Source organism: Aulostomus chinensis, chromosome 2 (assembly GCF_037954235.1).
Source record: "Aulostomus chinensis isolate RoL2024-O1b breed Wild chromosome 2, RoL_Achi_v1.0, whole genome shotgun sequence".
Taxonomy (NCBI): domain Eukaryota; kingdom Metazoa; phylum Chordata; class Actinopteri; order Syngnathiformes; family Aulostomidae; genus Aulostomus; species Aulostomus chinensis.
This window is the reverse complement of record NC_141321.1, coordinates 18,711,464-18,732,449: the sequence shown is the minus strand read 5'-3', so window position 1 is coordinate 18,732,449 and position 20,986 is coordinate 18,711,464. Positions and strand designations below refer to the sequence as shown.

Sequence of the window (20,986 nt, the reverse complement as noted above, 5' to 3'; positions counted from 1 at the left end):
GTAAATAGATTAACTTGTATGCCCAAACATGCAGTAAGTGCTGCAAGGAACAAATGATCTAAGTAATAAAAGTAAAACACGTTTCAGGATTCCTTTTCTCTCGACAGACTTTGATCTCAATTGAATAAGTTTTAAATCAGACTAGCAGAGTAATTCATACAACCTTAAGGAATCTGACATAAAAATGTGCTGAAATATGTGACTTTCATACAGCTAAAAAAAAACACAGCTGTGCCTTTTTAGATTTTAAATGGTAAAACTAATATTTTTACAGAGCAGCCATGGACTGTGAGTGTGTGTGTGTGTGTGTGTGTGTGTGTGTGTGTGTGTGTGTGTGTGTGTGTGTGTGTGTGTGTGTGTGTGTGTGTGCGCGCGCGCGCGTACATGTGTGCGTGCGTGCGCCTGTTCTCCACAGCATGGTTTTGGGCAGGCTGAAGCCGAACAGTAAAATGTTGAAATTGGAAAAAATATTAGCCTTCTTTCTTTTGAATAGCGGAGAGATAAGCACCCTTTAGCAATGAAGCCAGTGGAGTTTAAGCTTATTATGAATACCTCTCCGAGCGCAGAAGCATGTACTGTAGAAATCAAAGGGAGTAATAGGCAGGTAAGCCAGTGTCATTTTAAGGAGGAAGTCAGTTGTGAAATTGTAAAATCGCAAGGGTCTGCTGACAATATCCTGCCCTCAGAACACTCCCATAAATGATTTCAAATGGCACTGGCGATCACATATCTGAATGTAGGGTGAAAGAGAAAGAAAATCAGCTTCTAATCTTCTCATTGTCCGAGACTAATAATAATAAGACCACTTATCTCTTTGATTAAACTTAAGCTGAACTGGCTGGAGCTTCCAGAATTAGGCCCAGCTTTGCTGCGCATTCCTCATGGTTTCACATCCAATTGGCTCCACAACATTACGAGTGCTGCTCATCAAACTTCTACATTCCTTCATGAAGCGAATGCACACACACACAAAAACATGTTCAACTTGCATATTTGTTGCCTAATCGCTTCAGTTCTACAGCTGTAGAGACAATGGCCTCGCAGCAACTCTGGTGCAGCACAGCCCTGCAAAGACGTGTGCAAACAACAACAACAAAAAACAACCCACACACAGGCTAGCATGTAGCCTCCTCTTAATATTCATCCCTTTCCAAATCTTCTGCAGGTCTCCTAATCACAGTCACTTCCCCTTTAATCACAGAGCTCTAATTAGGTCCTAATAAACCATTTTTCCATCCTCTTGGAGCGCCTCTGTGTCACTCACACATCAAACCATGAAATAATACATTAAGCGGCTGTCAAGCTCAAAGGAAAGCTCCTCCAGGAGCAGTGATACAGATACTGCAGGCACACCCTCTTACACTAATTGAAATTATCGAAAGCTCTGCTTACATGTGACACTTGGCCGTGTCTGAAACTGTGGCCTGAAGTCAAAAGCAGCACGGTCAGCCCGGCACTGAGCCTTGACTGGTTTCTATGATGTCGGGTAATTGTTTAAACCTGAGTGGATGTGGTGCAAGGACACATGCTGCCTGTTGTGGCAAGACAGGGACGAAAAAAAAACATTCTTCCAAGCACGTTTTCCCTCTGTTTCTTCCTTTCTAATTCAGTCCATCGCTGGCTTCAAGGAAAGCCTCAATGATTTCATGTTCATCTTGGAGAACCAGTGTTGGGGACGATGATCACTGGCCACAAGTTGATAATGATGACTGTTTAATTAGAAGCCTTTCTTTGGCCTGGCCACAACCCAAACTCCTCCACCCTGCAGATGGTAACCAATAAATTTAGCCTTTCTGAGGATGAGGAGGAACATTGTACCTCCTCAGTCTATCCTCAGTCCCACCCCTAACCAACGACATAAAGCTTTTCTCCTTGCTGACACAAAACCACAACCATAGCCCTGCTGCACGTCCATGTGTGCATGCAAGCATCTGAATGTGCTGGCCAAGTCAACCCCATCTCCCATTGACTACATTCATACACATCTCATTTACAATTGGTACCACATTGGGAAAAACATTTTGGCTGCCAGATACCATTTTTTTATTCTTTCATTATCTTTAAAATAATTCTATCTTTATCTAAGACAGTTTTGTTCTTTCAACCATGTCTGTTGGTTTGTTTGTCTGTCGAATTAAACAAAAACTATTAAACAGATTTGAATGAAATGCATCACGGCCCAAGTAGGAACCCCATCTTTTTTAGTACAGACCCTGATCTAAGGGCACATCCAGGGTTTTGTATTTACTCTGCAAGAAATTCACAATTATTTTTTTTTACTTTTTATAAAAGATCTTTGAGAAGAGGATTATTTTGGAAGTCTCGTACACTTGTAATTCAGTAGGATTTGTTCTTTCATTGTCAAGAAAACTTTTTTTTTGGAGCAGTGCAACAACAAAAAGTCTAGTTTTGCTTCCATTTATTTTTGCTTTTAATAGCCACTCCTTGCAATCAGAGCCTGATTATGTTTTTATGGTAATGTTTAGGCAACTGAAACCGCCTGGTTAGGGAAACACTGAGGTCATGGCAAGCACATCATGGTTCTCGTTGAGGAAACAAGAAAACAGTTTGCAAGGTTAAAGAGAACACGGTAAGCAAGATAAACTTTCAAACGTCTACTCCGATGAGGCGCAAGCACGTCTGCTCATCTGCTGATGTTCCAAGTCTTGGAGTGCCTTAAATGCAGTTGCTAAATGAATGAATATTAATTCAATCCAAAGAACAGAGTGTTTTGAAAGTCTTTTTTATTTTTAAAATTTGGTTTTCAATCCTTGTTGCACAATGTCATTCCACTGTCTTCAGAAAAGGTTCCTGAGGTTTTACAGACCATCTTGTCCAGTGGAAAAAAGGACGTGTGTTGCTGTTCCTCATACAGGAGAAGTCTAATCCTCACCCACCTCCTGTCAATCACCCTCCCTCTGACAAGCCTCCTCCCAGAGGTTTCTACACCCGTACTGCCTGGCATAAAACAGCACTCGTGCGTGTGTGTGCGTGTGTGTGTGTGTGTGTGTGTGTGTGTGTGTGTGTGTGTGTGTGTGTGTTTGTGCTTGTGCTTGTGCTTGTGTGTGTATTGTATGCGGGCTGGTGGCGTGTGCCAGAGTGGCTATCCCCTCAGATTGTCAAAGAGGCTCATGGGAAATTTACTGCATGGGCCAAACCACAGGCTTTCTCTATCATTTCAGCAGATTTCTCTTTTTAAGTCCCATTCAAGAAAGTGATTATAGCAGAAGGTACTTTCTTGGCTTCATGCTTCCAGTTCGGGGAGGGTTTTCGTCACTAGAACTACACTTAGCTTAGAAATGTACAGCTAAGCCCATCAGAGATTTCAGGATTTTTTGTTCCACTGCCTACGACAGTTGTTTCTCAATCATGCATGTTAATTCACTGACCCTTAAGAATGAGCAGATGACTGACTGGTAGTTGGTATTTTCCAACATTAGCCTCTCTGCTGTGGTTAGTATTATACAATGCTGCAAGTAGACCCAATGAGAGATAATGTTGCTCCTGTATTCGGCATGTACTGGTGAAGGAAGAAGGGAAAGTGAGTCATACAAAAACACGTGAAAGAAAAGTCAGATGCTGCTTTTATACTACGATGACATATATTCTCTCCTAATAAGTCAAAGTATTCACCTCATCCAGAACTGTATTTCAATCCAACCACTTTGAAAATCATGATTTTCTTCATGAAAGATTCACTGTGTGCAGGTCTAGGAAGAAAAGAAAAAAAAAAAAACTCTTGTGAGTTTGAACCACAACCTGAACACAAACTTTATTATTTGTGAAGAGTCTTTAGTCATAGAAAATCTGCCCTCAGCCCATCTTTTCAGCAACAGTGCCTAACCCCCAACCCCCGACCCACCCACCCCTCTTTACTCGCTGAGTGAGAGAAAGAGGATAACAAAGACAGACAGAGAGCAAGAGAAAGAAAGAAACCAAGAGAGAGCTTGTGGTCTCGTCTGCTGAAGCCATTTTCTCATAATGCACATTAAGCGCAAAGCCTTGTGACACATCCAAGTCGGTGTAAAAATAAATTATTCAGAAAGGAAACAAAAGACGTGGGCAAGAATAGACGCTATGGTTAACTTCATCAGAACTTTAACCACAAGACCCTTTCCATCTATTCCACCACCCTCCCTCTTTGTCACTTTGATTTATTTTTGGCATCATCCATTAGCATTTTCCACAGGAAAAACTGTCAGTAATACGATTTCTAGACTCTTTTCCAAAACTTCCTTGCCTGTTTAATATGTCACAGTAGCTGCTCCATGATGCAAGTGGTTGATCAGGATTTGTTTCCATCCAAGAGGGCAAACACACAATATCTGGAGAGCATTACATAAAGCAAAAACAAAGAAGGAGTTTCTTGTGAGGCCTGTCTTTAAAAAAAATTGAGGAAATTTTAATGAGAAGATGTCCACCTCATGGGTCAGTTTTACAATGACATGATGTCGACCTGCTTAATTAGGACAAATCCCTTACGTCAATCAAACTGGAGATGCCAAGTAACACGAAATCATTGTCACATCACTTCAGAAAAAAGCATGAAAATCCTAGAAGAAAAAAGAGGGAGTGCATAGTTAAATTTAAAGAATATACAAACACACAAAATGTGAATTGAACTGCCATATCTGATATGCAAACAATCATGTGCCAACAAAACGTCACCACACATCCTCAAAGTTGTAACGTGCAGCAAAGAAGCCAGATCGCCTGGCCAATTCACAACCGTGGAGCATATTTTACATCTCATGTCAGATCAAGAGGGCAGATACCAGGCCGTTTGTCAACGTACTGAATGATGTCTAATTGCTCAGCTCATACACACACACACACACACACACACACACACACACACACACACACACACACACACACACACACTGAAGACTTGTGTAAGGATATGTGAAATACTCCTGGCAGCCACAGCTCGAAAATATGTCAACTTTGCAAAGCGGATTCAATTATATTTACAATTTAAAAGGCTAAACGGTCAAAATGAATGCACTAGAGGACATGTTACCTTGTGGCTCATACAAACACCCATGATGAAATGATTCCTGAAAGAAATTAACATGTAATTTGTACTTGACGTTATAATTGTTCTGCTTCTGCTCTTAATACTACATGAAGGTTTAAAGGTTACATGAAAACTCCCAGTGTAGCAGCTGCCTGGTTCAAGTGAAGGATTTGAGTGTTGAGTCCTTCAACGTTTACGCCAAGGCGGTGGCTCGCCTATTGGAAGGCCTGATCCCAACACAATGGGGCGGGATCACAAGGAAAGGGGTTGCTGGGACGCTTTTGTGTGAGCAGCAGCGCAAAAGCCAACATTACACTAATCTCTTTTCCCTTGTTCACTCACAAGACACAAGCTCAGGTCTTCAGAGCTTCCACAATTCTAGCCGGACAGAAATCCCTCTGAGCCGGGCAAAAGATCACAGCTTCTTTTTGTCATAATCCCAGCATTCTGCAACAAGGTCATTATATAAATATATACATATATGTCTGCGTGTGTATGTGTGTGGATTAGTGTGACTGCATTTGCTGAGAGCAATAAGGGGGGGGGGGGGATAATAATTACACAAATGCTCTCAAATGCTCTTTAAAAGTGTCGTTAACAAAATGGTTGCCACAGAAAACTAACTTGTTTTCTTGAACTAGATTTCATAAGCAAATGTCTGCAAAAAGAGCGTGGACGACGTGAACCAGCTGCGTTCTTTTCACCCAACCTGACAGTTCTCAGTGTGTGTGTGTGTGTGTGTGTGTGTGTGTTACATGTATTATTCGTGTTGTTGAGACATAAAGCAGTTTACACATTCACATTGTGAGTCCTAATCTCCCTTTTTTCCGACGAAAATTACTTCTCCAAAATGTAAATATTTAGCTTTATTACAGTGGTGAGGACTTGCTTTAACGATGAAGGAAATGACTGTGAGTCCTCCAAAGTGATGGAAACGCAAATGTGTGTGTGTGTGTGTGTGCGCGCGCGCGCGTGTGTGTGCATGTACATTTGCAGGGACTCTAAAATCCATCACATTTTAATTATTTTTTGCTTCTTTGATATGGAAATATGAAAATAAAGGCGACCGTACTCACACAGCCACTCCACAAATGTTCATCTGATTCATAATAAACAATGAGCCTGACTAATTCCTGCACCTGATTACCGTCCCAGACCTGTGTCTGAAACACATCGCCACCATGGCCCCTCCAATTAATTCTACATATTAATGTGTGATTTCAAAAAATCAACAGAGGCTACTTACCATAGCCTAGACTGTTGCATTTTGAAGTCGAAGTTAATTATGCACAACTGCGCTACGAACCACAAGAAAATGTCCAATTATTTTGAGAAAAACACATTTGGTGGGAGAGTGAATGATACAGATCAAAATGTGCCACTTAAGTTACTTGTGCAATTATAGCGTTCCTGTGAAGATACACATATTTACATTTTTTTCATCTGTAATCCTTTAATGTCAGCAACACTGTTCACTTACAGCAGCCAGAGGGGACACAGAGCTCTAAAAGAGTCGAATAAATCCACCCCTACTATTGTTGATTCTCAGTTAAGTGTTGGAACACATAGGTGCTACTTGCTTCTGGATAGAAAGACCAAAACAAAACAAAATACACCCTCGAGTTTAATTTGTGATATTAGAAGTTTGTGGCAGTTTAAGTAAAGCCTGGATGAATTGCTAAGGTTGTTTTTTTTTTTTTTGAGCAGCTGCTGTGTTATCACACACCTATCTGTATCTCGCCTGTCTGCTCACTATTGCGCCAGTGTTCCTCTTGTATCAGAAGTAATAATGGTGCAGACTTGGAAGAGACACAGTTTTCTTCCTGTATGACCACAAATCTACTTGATTCAAACAGAAGGCCACTGAGCCGCACTGACTTTCTTCAAGCCACAACGCACACTATCATCAAAAAGAACCAAAAAACATTCTAGCAGGAATCAGACTTGTCTGTCACTGCAGGCATGCTGTGCAACAACTTATCACAATGTCCTGCGAATGCATCGTGACAGAAACGACTGCTGGAAGTCGTCAGAAACTTCTGGTTCGAGGAGACAAACGGCTTCCCATCAGTTTTGATCATTGTTGAAATATTCCACTGTAAATTAGATAACACTTAGAAAGACAGATGTCACAACATGTGCTGCCACATTTATTATCTCCTGCCACCCTCCACCCTTCTGCTGCCCCCCCCCTCTACCTTTACCAGGCCTGCTGTTGTTTACCTCCTCTCATCTTGTTTATCATCAGGTCTCAGACGCTCCTTCTACTGCCACAAAGAGAGGGAGACCCCCCCCCCCCCACATACATGCGTGCACGCACACACACACACACACACACACACACACACACACACACACACACACTCACTAATATGGCTGTACTTTCCCTTCCCGCATCCGAGCAGCGTCCTGTCACTTGGAACAAAATATCTGTTTCTCTGCAAACCGCTGTATATACAGGGAGACAACGCAAAGTGGAAGCTCTCAGTTATGCGGTTGAAAACACATCTGGTCCAGAGCGACAGAGCTTTTCTTTAAATTTTTCAGAACAAAATAAAGAGCAGCCTTTATACACACAATTATCAACTTGGTAATATCAAAAAATAATCTCAAATTCAATATCATAATATCAGCACAGGGGACTCAATCTATCAACATCACCAGTTGTCTGCAGTCAACAACACATCGCTGTAATCTACACTGAAGCATCATGTCATTATTAGAGCGTTTTCTCCGTATGCTACTGTGAAATCAGCCCATCAGGAGTTGCAATTAGCTGAAATATCATTAAAGAATTCTGTTTGGCAGGGCGATGCACTCGGCTAAAACTGCAAGAGCAAGGCCATAAAATGGAACCTACAGAAAAGCAGCTCTTTCACTTGCATTACAGTGTGGATTACCAGCTGATATACATATTTATATTTTTTTTTAGCTGCAAAATGGAATAACACATTACAGTGAATAATAAAGGTCTGCAAGCTCAGAACTGATGCAGGCACTTTGGTGTTCTTTCCTTTTGAGTTGAGTCACAGTTATAATAGAATTCCCAGACATTAAACAACTCCAAAAATGACCTGATTCGCCTTCTGTGTTACGTTCAATAACCAAAAGCGTACACAGAGAAAGATACAGAAAGATGTGCAAACAATTTAATATAATGCACCCCTTTCCCCTTTCACTCCTTCCTCACCCTCTTACTCTCTTTCCCTCCCTCTTCCTCCTGCTTTTTCTTTGATGTCACTAATTGCTGGCAGCTCAGTTTAAATAAATCCTACCTGTAGATGATGATTAGGAGTAGTCACTGGCACAGATTGAGTGCTTACATAATTTCTCTTCCTTTCAATAAAATAATAATATAGATATAATAGCAAATTATGTGAGAGAGGGAAAAAATTCTCAGCTGCAAAGTTGCTCTTGCAACATGGGAGACATTGGACTTGGACAGAGTGCAGGATATGTTTAGACAAGTGAGCCAGGTGGCTTCTCCCTTCATGCCAAAATGAAAGTCCTAAAATCTTTGAACTTACTGGAACATCAGCGGATCTATATCTTACGCTGAGCACGAGTGCTGCCTGTCTGGCAAAAAGCTCATGTCACCTCGAGATCCGCTGGCTGGCAGATGATGAGATTACCCTTGAAAATACAGTAAATGTGCAAGTGTGAAAATATGACAAATGTGTTATAATTACCCCGCATTTCACTTAACCACAGCGCACACACAAATTAATTGTATTTACTGTCTAATTTATCTTTTCATTTATCCCCCCCCTCAAAAAAAGGGGGGGGGGGCGCACAGGCAGGCAATATTGATAAAATGGTTGATATTATTTGCTAAAAAAAATATATAGGCCTGTATATATGTATATATATATATATATATATATTTACATTTCAAATTCTTCCAGTGCTGAAGTTGTTTGCAAAGCGGAATTTAAAATTAAATGCTGCAGTGAACAAGATAGTCCCTTATGCAAAAATATGAGCTGTGTAAAATAAGAGCTGAGTGCGGCTGTGGCATCAAAGAGCTCCAACGCCGCTTTTTCACTCCTTCCTCCCTCTTTGCGCTCCTCGGGCTGAGCGACACGCTGAGCTGCACCAGCCGCCACAGACCAACTCTTGTACAGAGACAGAGCCGAGTGTCCCTGTATAGCAGTCCGGACAATGTGCTGAATGGGCAGTCTAATAATACATGTGCCATTTACACTTGCATTCGGTGTCCAGGACCCCCTTGCATTCGGTGTCCAGGACCCCCGCCCCCCACCTCAACCCCAACCCCACCACCCACCTTATGAGGCAACCTGCGGACTCAGATCCAGCAGAAGAAAAGTAGCAAATAAACTTAACTGCGAATGCAGAGGAACTATTTGTCTTTTAAGAAGAAAAAAAAAGAAGGAAAGAACCGAACGTCTGCTTCGAGGCGGTAGAATCAGTTAATTAATTAGCTACAGGTGTGCTCTTCTGCTCAATGGTTAATAAATATAAAAGGCTCAACGGTTCACTTCAGTTTCAGTCAAAAAGGAAAAAAGTTCCTACGAAATGAGTCTTTAAAATAATATTATCAGAACTCCCGCAGCAGGCTCAGACAGGAGCTGGTGAGCATTTTATTTCGGAGAAATAAGAGACGCCGTCACCGACCGACACGGTCCAAAATTCATTCTTAAGCAATGATATCTAATTTCATGTTCTTCCTTTTAACATGAACCCGAAATCATTTTTCTTCGACATATCAATATCAAACGTTTTTCACTGATTTTAACACTGAAAAATATGCTAATTAATTTCTAGTCGTTAAGAAATATCCAGAAATGTTTATTCCTTGGTTATGATTAATTTTCTGAATTGTCAAAGGCAGATAAAAGACAAATAAACAATTATTGAAGACTTTTCACTAAAGTTCAGCCTGCAGTCCGACAGCTTTGAAGCTTTTAAATGTAAAACTGCTTGTGTAAGTCCATCTTCTCTAAATAGACAAGCCTTGCGATTGTTGAATTTAATTTATGACTTATGCATTCTTGAGAGGTCAATTCCCTCGACCTCTGGTGAAAGTTAAGGAAGAGCAGATTCTCAGGCTGAACGGGGTCCTGGAGCGATGCGTGTCTGTCTTTAAAAAGAAAAAAAAATCCCACAATAAAAAAATGGAGACAACTTTGCGGGTGGGGAGTCTATTTAGCGTCAAAAGAGTCGATAAGTATAAAGATATAATGAGACATGATAAACTTGCCCGCCTCAGACAGACAGGAAGCCGAGCAGGGTCACGTCATTGTCAATGAATGGTACCGCTTTGTGGACAGAAGTGAAACAGCCAGGAGACATTAACGGGACACGAGAGACGCTGACAATGTCCAGATATTTAGTAGCTATGAAGTAAGCAAAGTCTCATCTTATTTAAGAAGCTTAGAGGAACGAGATCTCGGTCAAATACGTCGCACTCCAGCGCGTCCCGCTTGCTGTAAACACACATTAAACATTTTCAAAAGGCGAAAACATCTGCTCAAGTTATGTCACGGCTCACTTATGATCCTGTTAGATAAAGAATTTAACGCTTATTTACCGGGTTTGGTCTGGAGCTCGAGCGCCTCCGAGACAGGACGTAACGCGCTCCTCGTGTCTCGCGTGCACTTCGCTCGTTTTGAAAGCGACGCATCAAACAGTCACCAACCGTTAAAGTTCAGTGGTCCCCCTCGCGGAGCACCGTGGACCCGCTGAAACCTCCTACGTGTTTTTGGGGGTTTTTTTATCCACTTTCTCAGGTTTATTTGGAAGCTTGAAGGCGCGCGGTGTCGGGAGCTGCACTCCGACTCTGACAGCACGCTGGAGTTCTAAGTCATCAGCCAGAAAAACACAAGGTGGACATATGAGGAGAGCGGAGTTGAGAAGTAGAGCAGACATGGTGTTTACCTTGATGATCTCAGCCGTAGAGGAGACAATTGTGCGTCCTTTTCCGTGCGTAAACTACACTCGACTAGACTTTCTGAGCGAAAACTTAACTCTAGTCACACGGGGCCATATGAGGGGATCCCGTGCGCTCTCTCTCTCTCTCTCTCTCTCTCTCTCTCTCTCTCTCTCTCTCTCTCTCTCTGTTTGTGTGTATGTGTGTGAAGTTCAGCTGTCCACAAACTACAAGTACCTTTTGTTGAGCGTCTATCTGTTCCCTCTCCCTCCCTCTCTCTCTCTCACTCTCTCTCTCTCTCTCTCTCACTTTCTCTCTCTCTCCCTCACTATCTCAGACAAGAGGAGACGATGGTTAAAGCTGCTGTCAATCTCGGCGATCAATGCGCGCAGCCATGTCGCAGGTATTCAAAGCATTTCCCGTCGCGCAACATCAGAAAGTGAGTGGCCAGGGCATTGATCTGAAGAAGGCAAAGAGGCAGGACTCCCCCCTCCTCCGCCTCCTCCTCCTCCTCCCAGACAAGAGATGAGAGAGAGAGAGAGAGAGAGAGAGAGAGAGAGAGAGAGAGAGAGAGATTTGTAATGAAATAAAATTAGAGACAAGGAGGACTGGTGTTACTGACCACAGTTTAGTCCTTAAATAAGTTTAGTAAAATGAACATCACGTTAGAGTGAGTTTTCCCTCGTCAAGATGCTCCACTTTCCCTTTAGTGACCAAAAAGAAGAAACATGGCGTAGTGAGCTCTCCACCTCTGAGTGACAGGGATGCAAACTCCTTCGAGCTGATACGGGACAATGAGAGCAGGTGAGGGACTCTGAGAGCCACACATCAGTAAACCAAAACCTCCTCTCTCTTTTTCTTTTTATTTAGAAAATAAGGATTTTCATTTGCAGAGATTTTCAGATTCTCCTCAAAAAGGTTCCAGTTTTATAAACTGTGTCACGTTACGCACCACAGCTTTTCTGGATTTCGAGACCATTATTTTGACAGATGACGCTATAAAAGCCACGTCAATATATACGCGTCTAACATTAATCTCCTCGCACTCTTTTTATTATTAGATAATTGAATTATAGCTTTTAAAGAACGTGTCAAAAATAAATTAGACAATTTTATAAGTCGTGCAATTTTGATTTATGTTTCGGAGCAAAACTAGATTAAATGGGCGACAAAAATGTACTGTATTTAACATTATTTTACTCGCTTCAAATTGTTAAACAGTCATAAACTGATTTTTTTTAAAAAAGTCAATAAATTTCTCTATGAATACAGATGCTGTTACCCAATGATCAATACGCTACACCCTCACATGAAGACTCCTTCAGTTAGTCGCGTGTTTGATCGATGTGAATATATTAATTTTCTCTAAACATCCTGTAAAAGTCATGTCTCTGTCCACAGAAGCTTTACTAGAGACTCTCATTTGTAGTGAAGCAGCGAGTGTTTTAAATCATCAGCTGTGCTTGCAAGAGGCCCACACACACTCTCTCACACTCACATACACGCACACACGCACATACACACACACACATAACGGAGAGCCGGTAATATTAAGGAGGGAAAAAAAACCCAAAAAAGAACAAATGTACAGAAACTTCTCAGAATGAGCAGCAACACTGAGGGACGTCGTCCTCACCCAGCGGTCCCATCATCAGCATGCACGTGCCATAAGTCATCATATAATGTGAATTCAAAGATACTCACAAATAGAGGAGACAGCAGGAGGAAATTCTGATTGTTAACTGCAGAGTCAGAGCTGAAAGAGGGAGGAGAAGCGGAGAGAGAGAGAGGGAGACGGAGGGGGTGAGGGCAGATAGATAGAGAGAGGGAGGGAGGGAGAGAGAATTGGTTATCGGTCATACAAGTCTTCCTCAGAACGTGCGAGCCTCACTTTGCTCCTTCTTTTTTGTTCAAGGTGAAGTGGAAGGCACCGCAACTCCATCAGGGAGCATCTGCCTCGGATGCAAACTCTGGGTGACGGATGCAAACTCTACAAACTCAAACAGAAAGAAAGAAAGAAAGAGAGAGAGAGAGAAAGAAAGAAAGAAAGAAAGAGAGAGAAAAAGAAAGAAAGAAAGAAAGAGAAAATTAAAAAGAAAAAGACATACCTCCTCCAGAATGAACTTGGTCCTGTAGTTGTGGGGACACTTGGAAGTTGAGCTCCTCGTGAGGTTCAGCGGGGTTATCGCACACGTCATCTACTTCGTCATCATAAACGCCGCATACTCAGATACAATCATGAAAAATACTGCAACAATCTAAATATATGATGATTTAACTGTGACATTTGCTCTCTGTGTGTGAGTGTGTTTGTGTGAGTGTGAGTGTGAGTGTGTGTGTGTATCAGAGCGGACTTTTTTTCCTCTCTCCCACCGACCGGACTGACATCTGTGTTTCACGTGCCTCACACGCCACCTTTTGGACGTTGCTGGAAAGACAGACATCTTTTGACTTACTACCTTGGATTACTTATTTATTTTTGGATGGTGAACTATGCTACATTTTTGTACAAAGTGCACGTTAGGTGTAGATGTTATTTGTGTGCTGTTAATGAACATATATTTGTCCTGAAACGTTATTTTTTCTAAACCTGTGTGTGTGTGTGTGTGTGTGTGTGTGTGTGTGTGTGTGTGTGTGTGTGTGTGTGTGTGTGTGTGTGTGTGTGTGTGTGTGTGTGTGCCAGGTGCCAGAGAGATCTCTAAACATAAGCTGCTGCTTTATAGAGGTTACTGTAATGGCGTCCTCGTTTACAGCTCCGATGGTCGTGCACGAGGAAGCCTGCATGAATAGCATGAGACAGTCCAACTTGTTGGGGCGTACGGCAGATATATTTGCATATCTTATGAGTCTTTGATGCATCTTGAAAATCAAGTCTAGCCCATAAATATTTGAAAAGGAGAGTGCATGAAAACCAACATTTTTGTTACATTAAATTAACATGTGTTCTTCTCCTGTTCTGCATGGTTAATTAGGGAGTGCCATTCAGTCCGGGAGTGAGGATGAGGAGGGGCTGCCTTGGTTACACGGTGGCAGTTTCTCAAGGTGTTCAGCGGATTGATGCTCAGGAGCAGAGTGGTTGCTGTTCTTATGGAAGGTGCAGGATTATATTGAAAACAATTAGTCAAGCTTCTGCCGTCCTGGATTTCTCTTTTGTAGATTCTTTTCTGTTTGTATTCTATCCAATTTCTTTTTTTATATGTAATATCAAGAATCTCATTGAGGTATTTTTTACACTACTTCTATATAATATTCACGCAATGTGTGTGTTTACATGGTTTCTAGTATTTTGCCAACCTTAACCAGGGTGTAAATGTGATTCTTACGGAGCACCGGAGTGTTAGGAGAGAGAAAAAGACATACAGCCCATGAGATGAAGCTGTTTCCCACAAAATCAAACTGTGGGAAGAAGTTATAATCTGTGGCCACGAATCAGGCAAAATCTCATGGCCATTTATTAATGAAATTATGAGAACAAGTTATATCTCATCAACACATAATGTGTTTTTTCTCTCCTTTCCAAATCTTCAGAGTGTCTGAATAAAACAAGACTCTGGAGTGACCTTTTACTTTTCCAAGTAAGATTAAATGTAACATTTTAGTTGTGGAGGTGAGATGGATTCATTACTGCTGGGAACCTCACAAGAGGGTCAGATGCTTGAGCTACTTGACCCTCTGAGTGAAACAGAAGCTGAATGTGGTCATTAAGGAGAAACATGTTCATGTAACCAAGGATCACTTGGAAATGACGCTGAACGGCGGTGAGCCCCAGACCCTGCTGGTTTACTTGATTGTGTTTTTTTTGTTTGTTTGTGTGTTTTAGCAGTTGATCTGCATGGGAATGAATGCATCTTGTTCTTTTATGAGCAGATTTGAATTACGCAGGTTAAATCAATCACAGCTGCTGACAAGAAGAATTAGAGAGATGAGAGGACATCATGACACCAAGCCGGATAAGTGATGTGAAAATGAATCAATGCATTTTTCATTTCCAGTTAGTGCTTCCTGATATGAGCGGTTCCCCAGCTCACAGCAGCAACCTGAAGGAGGTTTGCTGTGTACTGCATGAACACGTATATATCACTGATGAGGACTCGCACACATGAGCGTGTGTGCACGCCTTGACCCGCCATCATTGGTTGCATGGTCAAAACATGAAGGACCCTCCACTACGGAACGATTGTAACATTGTGTCATTACTGAATGCAAAGTTATGCAATTAAATCAAACACAATTTGCATACATGCAAATCATCTGTCTCCCAATTGGACTTGCAAAGTGGGACGCTCTGTTCTTATTAGTTGACCCAAATCTCTCACTTGTAACTCTAGATTTCATCAAAGTTTAGTCAGGATCTAATATTTCCTTTCAAGTTAACAGAGAACCACTGATTAATCATGTTGAAATAAGAAGTGCAACATGCCAATTCTAATTATATAGTTTTCAGGGACATCAGTACGCAGCCCGAGCCAACAAATATCAGCACTTTGACCAATTATTTGTGGCATATGTCTAATATATTTCTTCATATCCGCAATCTGTGTTATTGGAGGTCCAGTCAGGAGGCAGTCGATGAATGAATTTTCATTCTGTAGCTCCTCTTGTGTTCTTGTTAGCTGCAAACATGATTCTCCGTCAGGATTCTAAGTCAGCCGGATGTCACCATGTTGATACATCTGTAGTCTTTTCAGTGGAGTAGCTGAATAAAGTAAATCTCACTTAGCTTAGCGTCTGTGTGTGTGTGTGTGTGTGTGTGTGTGTGTGTGTCTAGGGCTGCGTGATTAAAGAGGGGGCCCAGGGGCATTTGCTTCATTTACAAAGCAATTGCTTTTATGTACAAAAAGCCCCATTCACTGTAGGTATTGTAAAAGCCTGCCGTTTAAGGAACATGAGATTAATTCATTGTTCAGTAATTGTAGTTTTTCAGTGGTTTTGTTGTAGTTTTTCAAGACTTTATGATGTGGCATTTGTGTTGTCACAGGTCATGAAATGTATACAGACTGCGAGTGTATGATATAATATTTTTATAATTGTGTAACATCTGAAGAATTATAATCCACCACTCAACATATTTATAGTAACAAAAATGATATTGTTTTCTGTGAGTAGGTGGATGTGAGGCATGACTGTAATTCAGCGTTCGCTCCATTCTTTTTATAGCATGCACACACACACACACGTTAGGAAGAATATTCAGTGATTCTTAACTCTTCAATAATTCAACAAATCACCATTCCATTTCTTACATATTAAAAAATTTACAATATGCGGAGCTTGAAAAACGATAAAACAGCATAAAATACTATTTTAAAATCAAAGCACCTATTGCATTGGGTTCCTTGATTCTGTATTTGTACAATCACACAATGTGGAACCCCACAGCGTGCAAAGAAGGCACCAGCTGTGTTTCCACTGTTGTCGAGTCCTCAGACATTCATGGCTGGTAACAATATTTATGTGATGGAAATAGGTATCACTGGGAATCGGTGGAGGAGTTCTCCTGTCCTCACTAACATCATGGGAAGATTTTTCAAATGCAGCATGCGGTGCAGTGAACAATAAAGATCTGAGAGCGAGGTTGGATCCAACGCGCCAGTCTCAATGGGCTCTTTCTTTAAAGCACACACCTGGAGGAAATAAAAGGCAGCGTATGACAAAGCTTTCACCTGATTGTCACTTGAACCGCACTATAGACACCAGTATGATTCACTTTTACTCACTGCTACTTTCTTGCTGTTTATTTATTAGCGTTTCACGCCCCCCCCCCCCCCCCCCCCACACACACACATTTTTACAAGTCTCTAATGAATATGCCTGACAGGAAACTGAGCAGTATGTGTCTTAGTCTGGGTGCATCTGAAAAAGCATCTGTGAAGCCAGTAAGTATTTAGTAAGGGATTACTGTGGGAGGCCTTGATTGTGTTTAACAGAACATGACCCAATTAGCATAATAGGCCCTCTTTCATTCTCTTTGAAGTCCAGAGCATAGAATTACAAATGTATATGTACCAGCAGCCAAACGTCAATACATGGAAATGCCACAATCCTCAGTGGAGGGTCTTGAGTGAATTTTTATTTTATTTTTTTGCAGGAGGAGGGAAAAACATCCCATTTTATTGCAAAATAAGCAGAACAGAGGATGAGATGGGTCCTCTAGCCACCAGCGCCAATGGGCGCTGAGGGGCCCCGACCCTGGAGGAAGAGGGATGGAGGCAGAGAGGATGTGGCTGCACCCACTGTGGAGCCGAGGGAGGCGCAGCCCGCTCTCTCAGGTGTGTTCAAAGCTCACCATGTTGCAGGCGAGTGAAAGTAATTACTCTCTAATTAAAGATAAAGATGTTCAGGAGGGAACACAGCAGCTCACCGTCAGACAGCCACTCTTTGTATCACATTCCATCAGCGTGTGCACCAGGGAGACTCTTGATAATAACCCGATAAATATCTGTGCTGCAAACGGTTGCACTTTTTATTTAAACATATGGTTTTCATTTTTCAATATGTGTATTTCTTTGAGGCTTCTTTTACAATTGCAATGGAGACATAGTTCATGATTTAAAGATATAAATTCTGTACTTCAGAATCCAGAATTATTAGTATCCACCTTCTTGGTTGAGAATACACGGAATTAAAAATGCCCTTTTGAGATGGAAAAAGCTTTGAACTTAAGAAACATTTCAAGAAGCCTTTTTTTTTGTATTGAAAGTTCTTTGAGCATGCCATACTTTGGCTCCTTTCTCCAAATAATAGAATGATGTTTAATAGGTTAAGGCAATCAATGAGGAGGATCAAAGAGAATCTTGAAGCTATGATGAGTGACCATTTTGTACTTTTGCTTTGTGTGTGATTAGAATAACGATGAAGTCAATAAATGCTTCAGTATCATGATGACGGCAAAAGTTTATTTACCTTAAATGCGTCTTATTTCAACTTATTTTGATCTTATTGAGGTCAGCTGGATTTGGAGTTTAAACTGCATTCATTCATGTATCAGGCGGATCCAGCAGGGGAGAGCAGGCTCCAAGTCAACACTGGACGGTTGTCCAGCCTTCACATTGATGGGAATGTGTCATTCACATCTTTTGATCCTCTGGAGGGCTTAAATCATGACATTGGTGGGTCTACAAGGCAAATGAAGTGCTATGACTCAGTGTCCTGTTGACAGATACTGTATGTCATCTTACTGTCTTTTCGTCAGTTGTTTTTATTCTGCGTGGATGTGGTAGGATTCAGTGGTTTTTCCTCATAGGAGCAAGAGGTCTGATTTCTACCTTCACTGATTAAATCTGCGGAGGTCAATGTGGCTGTTCGTCAACACCAATGTCACTGTTATTTCAAGCTTTGGCACAGAACATTTGCCTCCATCTTCTGCTCAGCTGTAGCTGTGAGCCATGCAGTCGCCTCAGAATGACTCATGTCACTATCAGAATTGGATCCATTTCATCTTTTAACATTTTGAAAGGCTAAAAGAGGTGAATAACTAAATTATTTATCTCCTTTCAGTTAGCAGAGGGCTAACCAGACCCTTAACCTCTGAAGTCTCTGGTGCACACGCTCTGCCCATAGAGCATGCTCAGTGTACATCCTCAGCAACGTCCCCACCAGCTCCACCTAGTTTGGTGCAGAGATTTTAGCTGTCAGTGATGAACATAATGGTGATGAGGGCTCGTTCATTTATATGAAGTTATGCACTACAGGGCAGTGTAACAAGGTCATAATTATAATATATAGTGAGAGGACCCCTCCCCTTATTCAAATACACCTCATCATGATACCAAAAATTTACATTTCTATGCTGCAACTCATTTTCATTAGAAAAATCTTCTGTAAACCTATCAAATGCAGAGGAGAGAGAGCAAGAGCAGGTGACATCAAGACCAAATCTTTTCATGACATCAGGCTTTATATTGTAAAAATTGGATTTTTTCCCTGTGTGTGTGTGTGTGTGTGTGTGTGTGTGTGTGTGCGTGTGCGTGTGCATTCCATGGATTCAGCTCTAAAGTGAGTGTTTTTAGGCAGCTTTTCTTTATTGCTGACACATGTGGACAAATGGCTTAATAGCAGGACAGCTGAGCCTGTGGTGCTTTTAACCGATTTAAAACCAATACACCAAAGGAGCAAATATGTAATGCATAAACATTTGTGTTAATAACTTTAATATTCACATTTTTATAAATTTCCATTGTGCAAACTTCCCCAGTCACACAGAAAATATGTTAAAGGTTATTTTCATCCAGATGTAAGCAAAAATAAAATTCATTTTGGCAAGCTAAAACGAGGCTGGCAGTGCTACAGTTGATACATATGTACATATGGTAGTTCAAGTGGTTTGGTGTAAGAATATCGTCTGAGCTTTGACAAAAATACTACCGTCACGACACATCTCTTGTGTTTCACATTCTGTACCTGAAAAAAAAAGATTAAAAAAAAACAAAAACTGAGTTAAATGTTCCCAGTTGAGATCCCAAAGCACTTCAGCCATACCTTGAAAATCTTAGTTTGAATTCTTTGTCATTATACAATGTACAGTTCAAAGTGCAATAAAAATAGACTTTTTATTAGATTAGCATTTGTTAGACACTCTCATAGGTATTAAGTGCAGCAGCTCCCAAAGCCTTCTGCCTCCTTCAGGAGACTATTAAGTCTTGGTCTACTGCATGAGCCCCACAAGGCAGGTTAGCTAGTTACTACAGCTCCTCGATGGACGCGCGGAGACGTCCCCAAATAAAACATAGTCCCCTCCTCTTGTAGGATCCAGGTGTTTGTCCTCATAGTGAAATAGCACCTCAGTGTCCAGAAATCGCTTGAGCTGAGAAAGACAAAAAGAAAATATATCAGAAGACAGTATCAACCTGAGATATCACCAGGGTTGTCTTTCTGTGTGTGTGTGTGTGTGTGTGTGTGTGTGTAATTAAATGCATCCTTTGAAATGTATGAGTACTTGAGAGTCCAGGTTCTTTGTGTTTGTCCATGCAGCACCAACAAAACGTGCAACATCAACCAAATGTGTTTTTGTAGACAGAGTGTAATGGTCAAGTTCAACCCTCAGCACACACACGTGCATCACAAATGAAACGGGAATACTGTCAATCAGTAGGATCACCTAAAGGCTATGACACACACACACACACACACACACACACACACACACACACACACACACACACACACAAAGCTATGTCAGGCCAATGATGCGCATCATGATCACTCACGTAATTTTGGGGTTTTTTTTTATGACACGGTAGTCTGGATTGAAGAATTATTTCTATAGTCCTTCGTGTTCCCGTTTCCCTATTTCAGTGACAGGTAGTCTATCGCCACCTGCTGGTTTGGAGAGTTAAAGCACACTGGCTGTAAGTTACTCTCATCTTTGCGTTGTGTTCAAGTGCAACAATTTGAAGCAACACAACGGTTGGTCTCTGTCACAACTGGATCTCCGACGATTCAATGTAGTGCGATGAACAGCACAATAATTCATACACACAAAACTGCATATGAGAAAGTGAAATACTCTCTCCATGGAGTATCGATACAATTACTGTGTATATAGAAAATATTTCTCATATTCTTATTCTCAGTTAAAGGAAAGAGAATATTTATACCTGATTATATTCCCTGCAATACATTTTTATTCTTTTGTTTTTATATTTTGTTTTTGTTTACTTATTGTTCTTTTCCTACTTTTTATACATTTTGTTTTAATTTTAAAACAAGTATTCATGGTAGAAGCTAAAGGAAGAATTCCACCGTAGAGCGAAACTTTTTGAACTGTGAATATGTGAATGACAATAAATACTGAAACAGGTTTTACAGTCCTGCTGATCAGATCCTAGCTGGTCAACCATCATGCAGACACACTTACCGACAGTATGGCGATCGCTGCTCTAGTTCTGCCATATTTAAATTAAATATTGTTTTTTTTTTGTTGAAACTTTTATAAACCAACTTCATATCGTCACCCACCGGAAGATTTAAGATGACAATAAAGGATCTTAAATCTTAAGAGGAGAAGGTTTGGGGACACATCAGACAAGCCTGCTGTCACAAATGAATGAATGAGCCAAGATTCCTCAATGATTCAT

General features: G+C 41.1%; 2 protein-coding genes and 1 long non-coding RNA gene across 18 annotated transcripts in view; 1 reads left to right on the top strand and 2 right to left on the bottom strand.

The window, feature by feature from the left end:
• Positions 1–11,365, bottom strand: part of sox6 (SRY-box transcription factor 6) — a 138,281-nt gene extending 126,916 nt beyond the window's left edge. For 5 of the 6 annotated variants that reach the window (XM_086182651.1, XM_086182683.1, XM_086182668.1 and 2 more), the window contains exon 1: positions 10,919–11,365. The gene's annotated coding sequence lies outside the window, so the exon portion shown is untranslated. Of the gene's footprint in view, positions 1–3,633; positions 3,711–10,918 lie in introns of all 6 variants that reach the window. The other variant, XM_086182659.1, reaches the window with a different exon arrangement.
• The window catches only part of LOC147269314 (uncharacterized), a 328,107-nt gene that overhangs the window by 229,370 nt on the left and 77,751 nt on the right, over positions 1–20,986 (top strand). Inside the window, exon 3 of the long non-coding RNA XR_015109772.1 lies at positions 16,999–17,179. This is a non-coding gene — a long non-coding RNA (uncharacterized LOC147269314). The remainder of the gene's footprint in view (positions 1–16,998; positions 17,180–20,986) is intronic.
• Positions 18,904–20,986, bottom strand: part of plekha7b (pleckstrin homology domain containing A7b) — a 77,647-nt gene continuing 75,564 nt past the window's right edge. For all 11 annotated transcript variants that reach the window (XM_086182629.1, XM_086182554.1, XM_086182577.1 and 8 more), the window contains one exon: positions 18,904–19,713. Coding sequence is in view for 1 of the 11 variants with exons in the window: in XM_086182586.1 (XP_086038712.1) it covers positions 19,691–19,713 (23 nt within the window). In the remaining 10 variants the exon portion in view is untranslated. The remainder of the gene's footprint in view (positions 19,714–20,986) is intronic.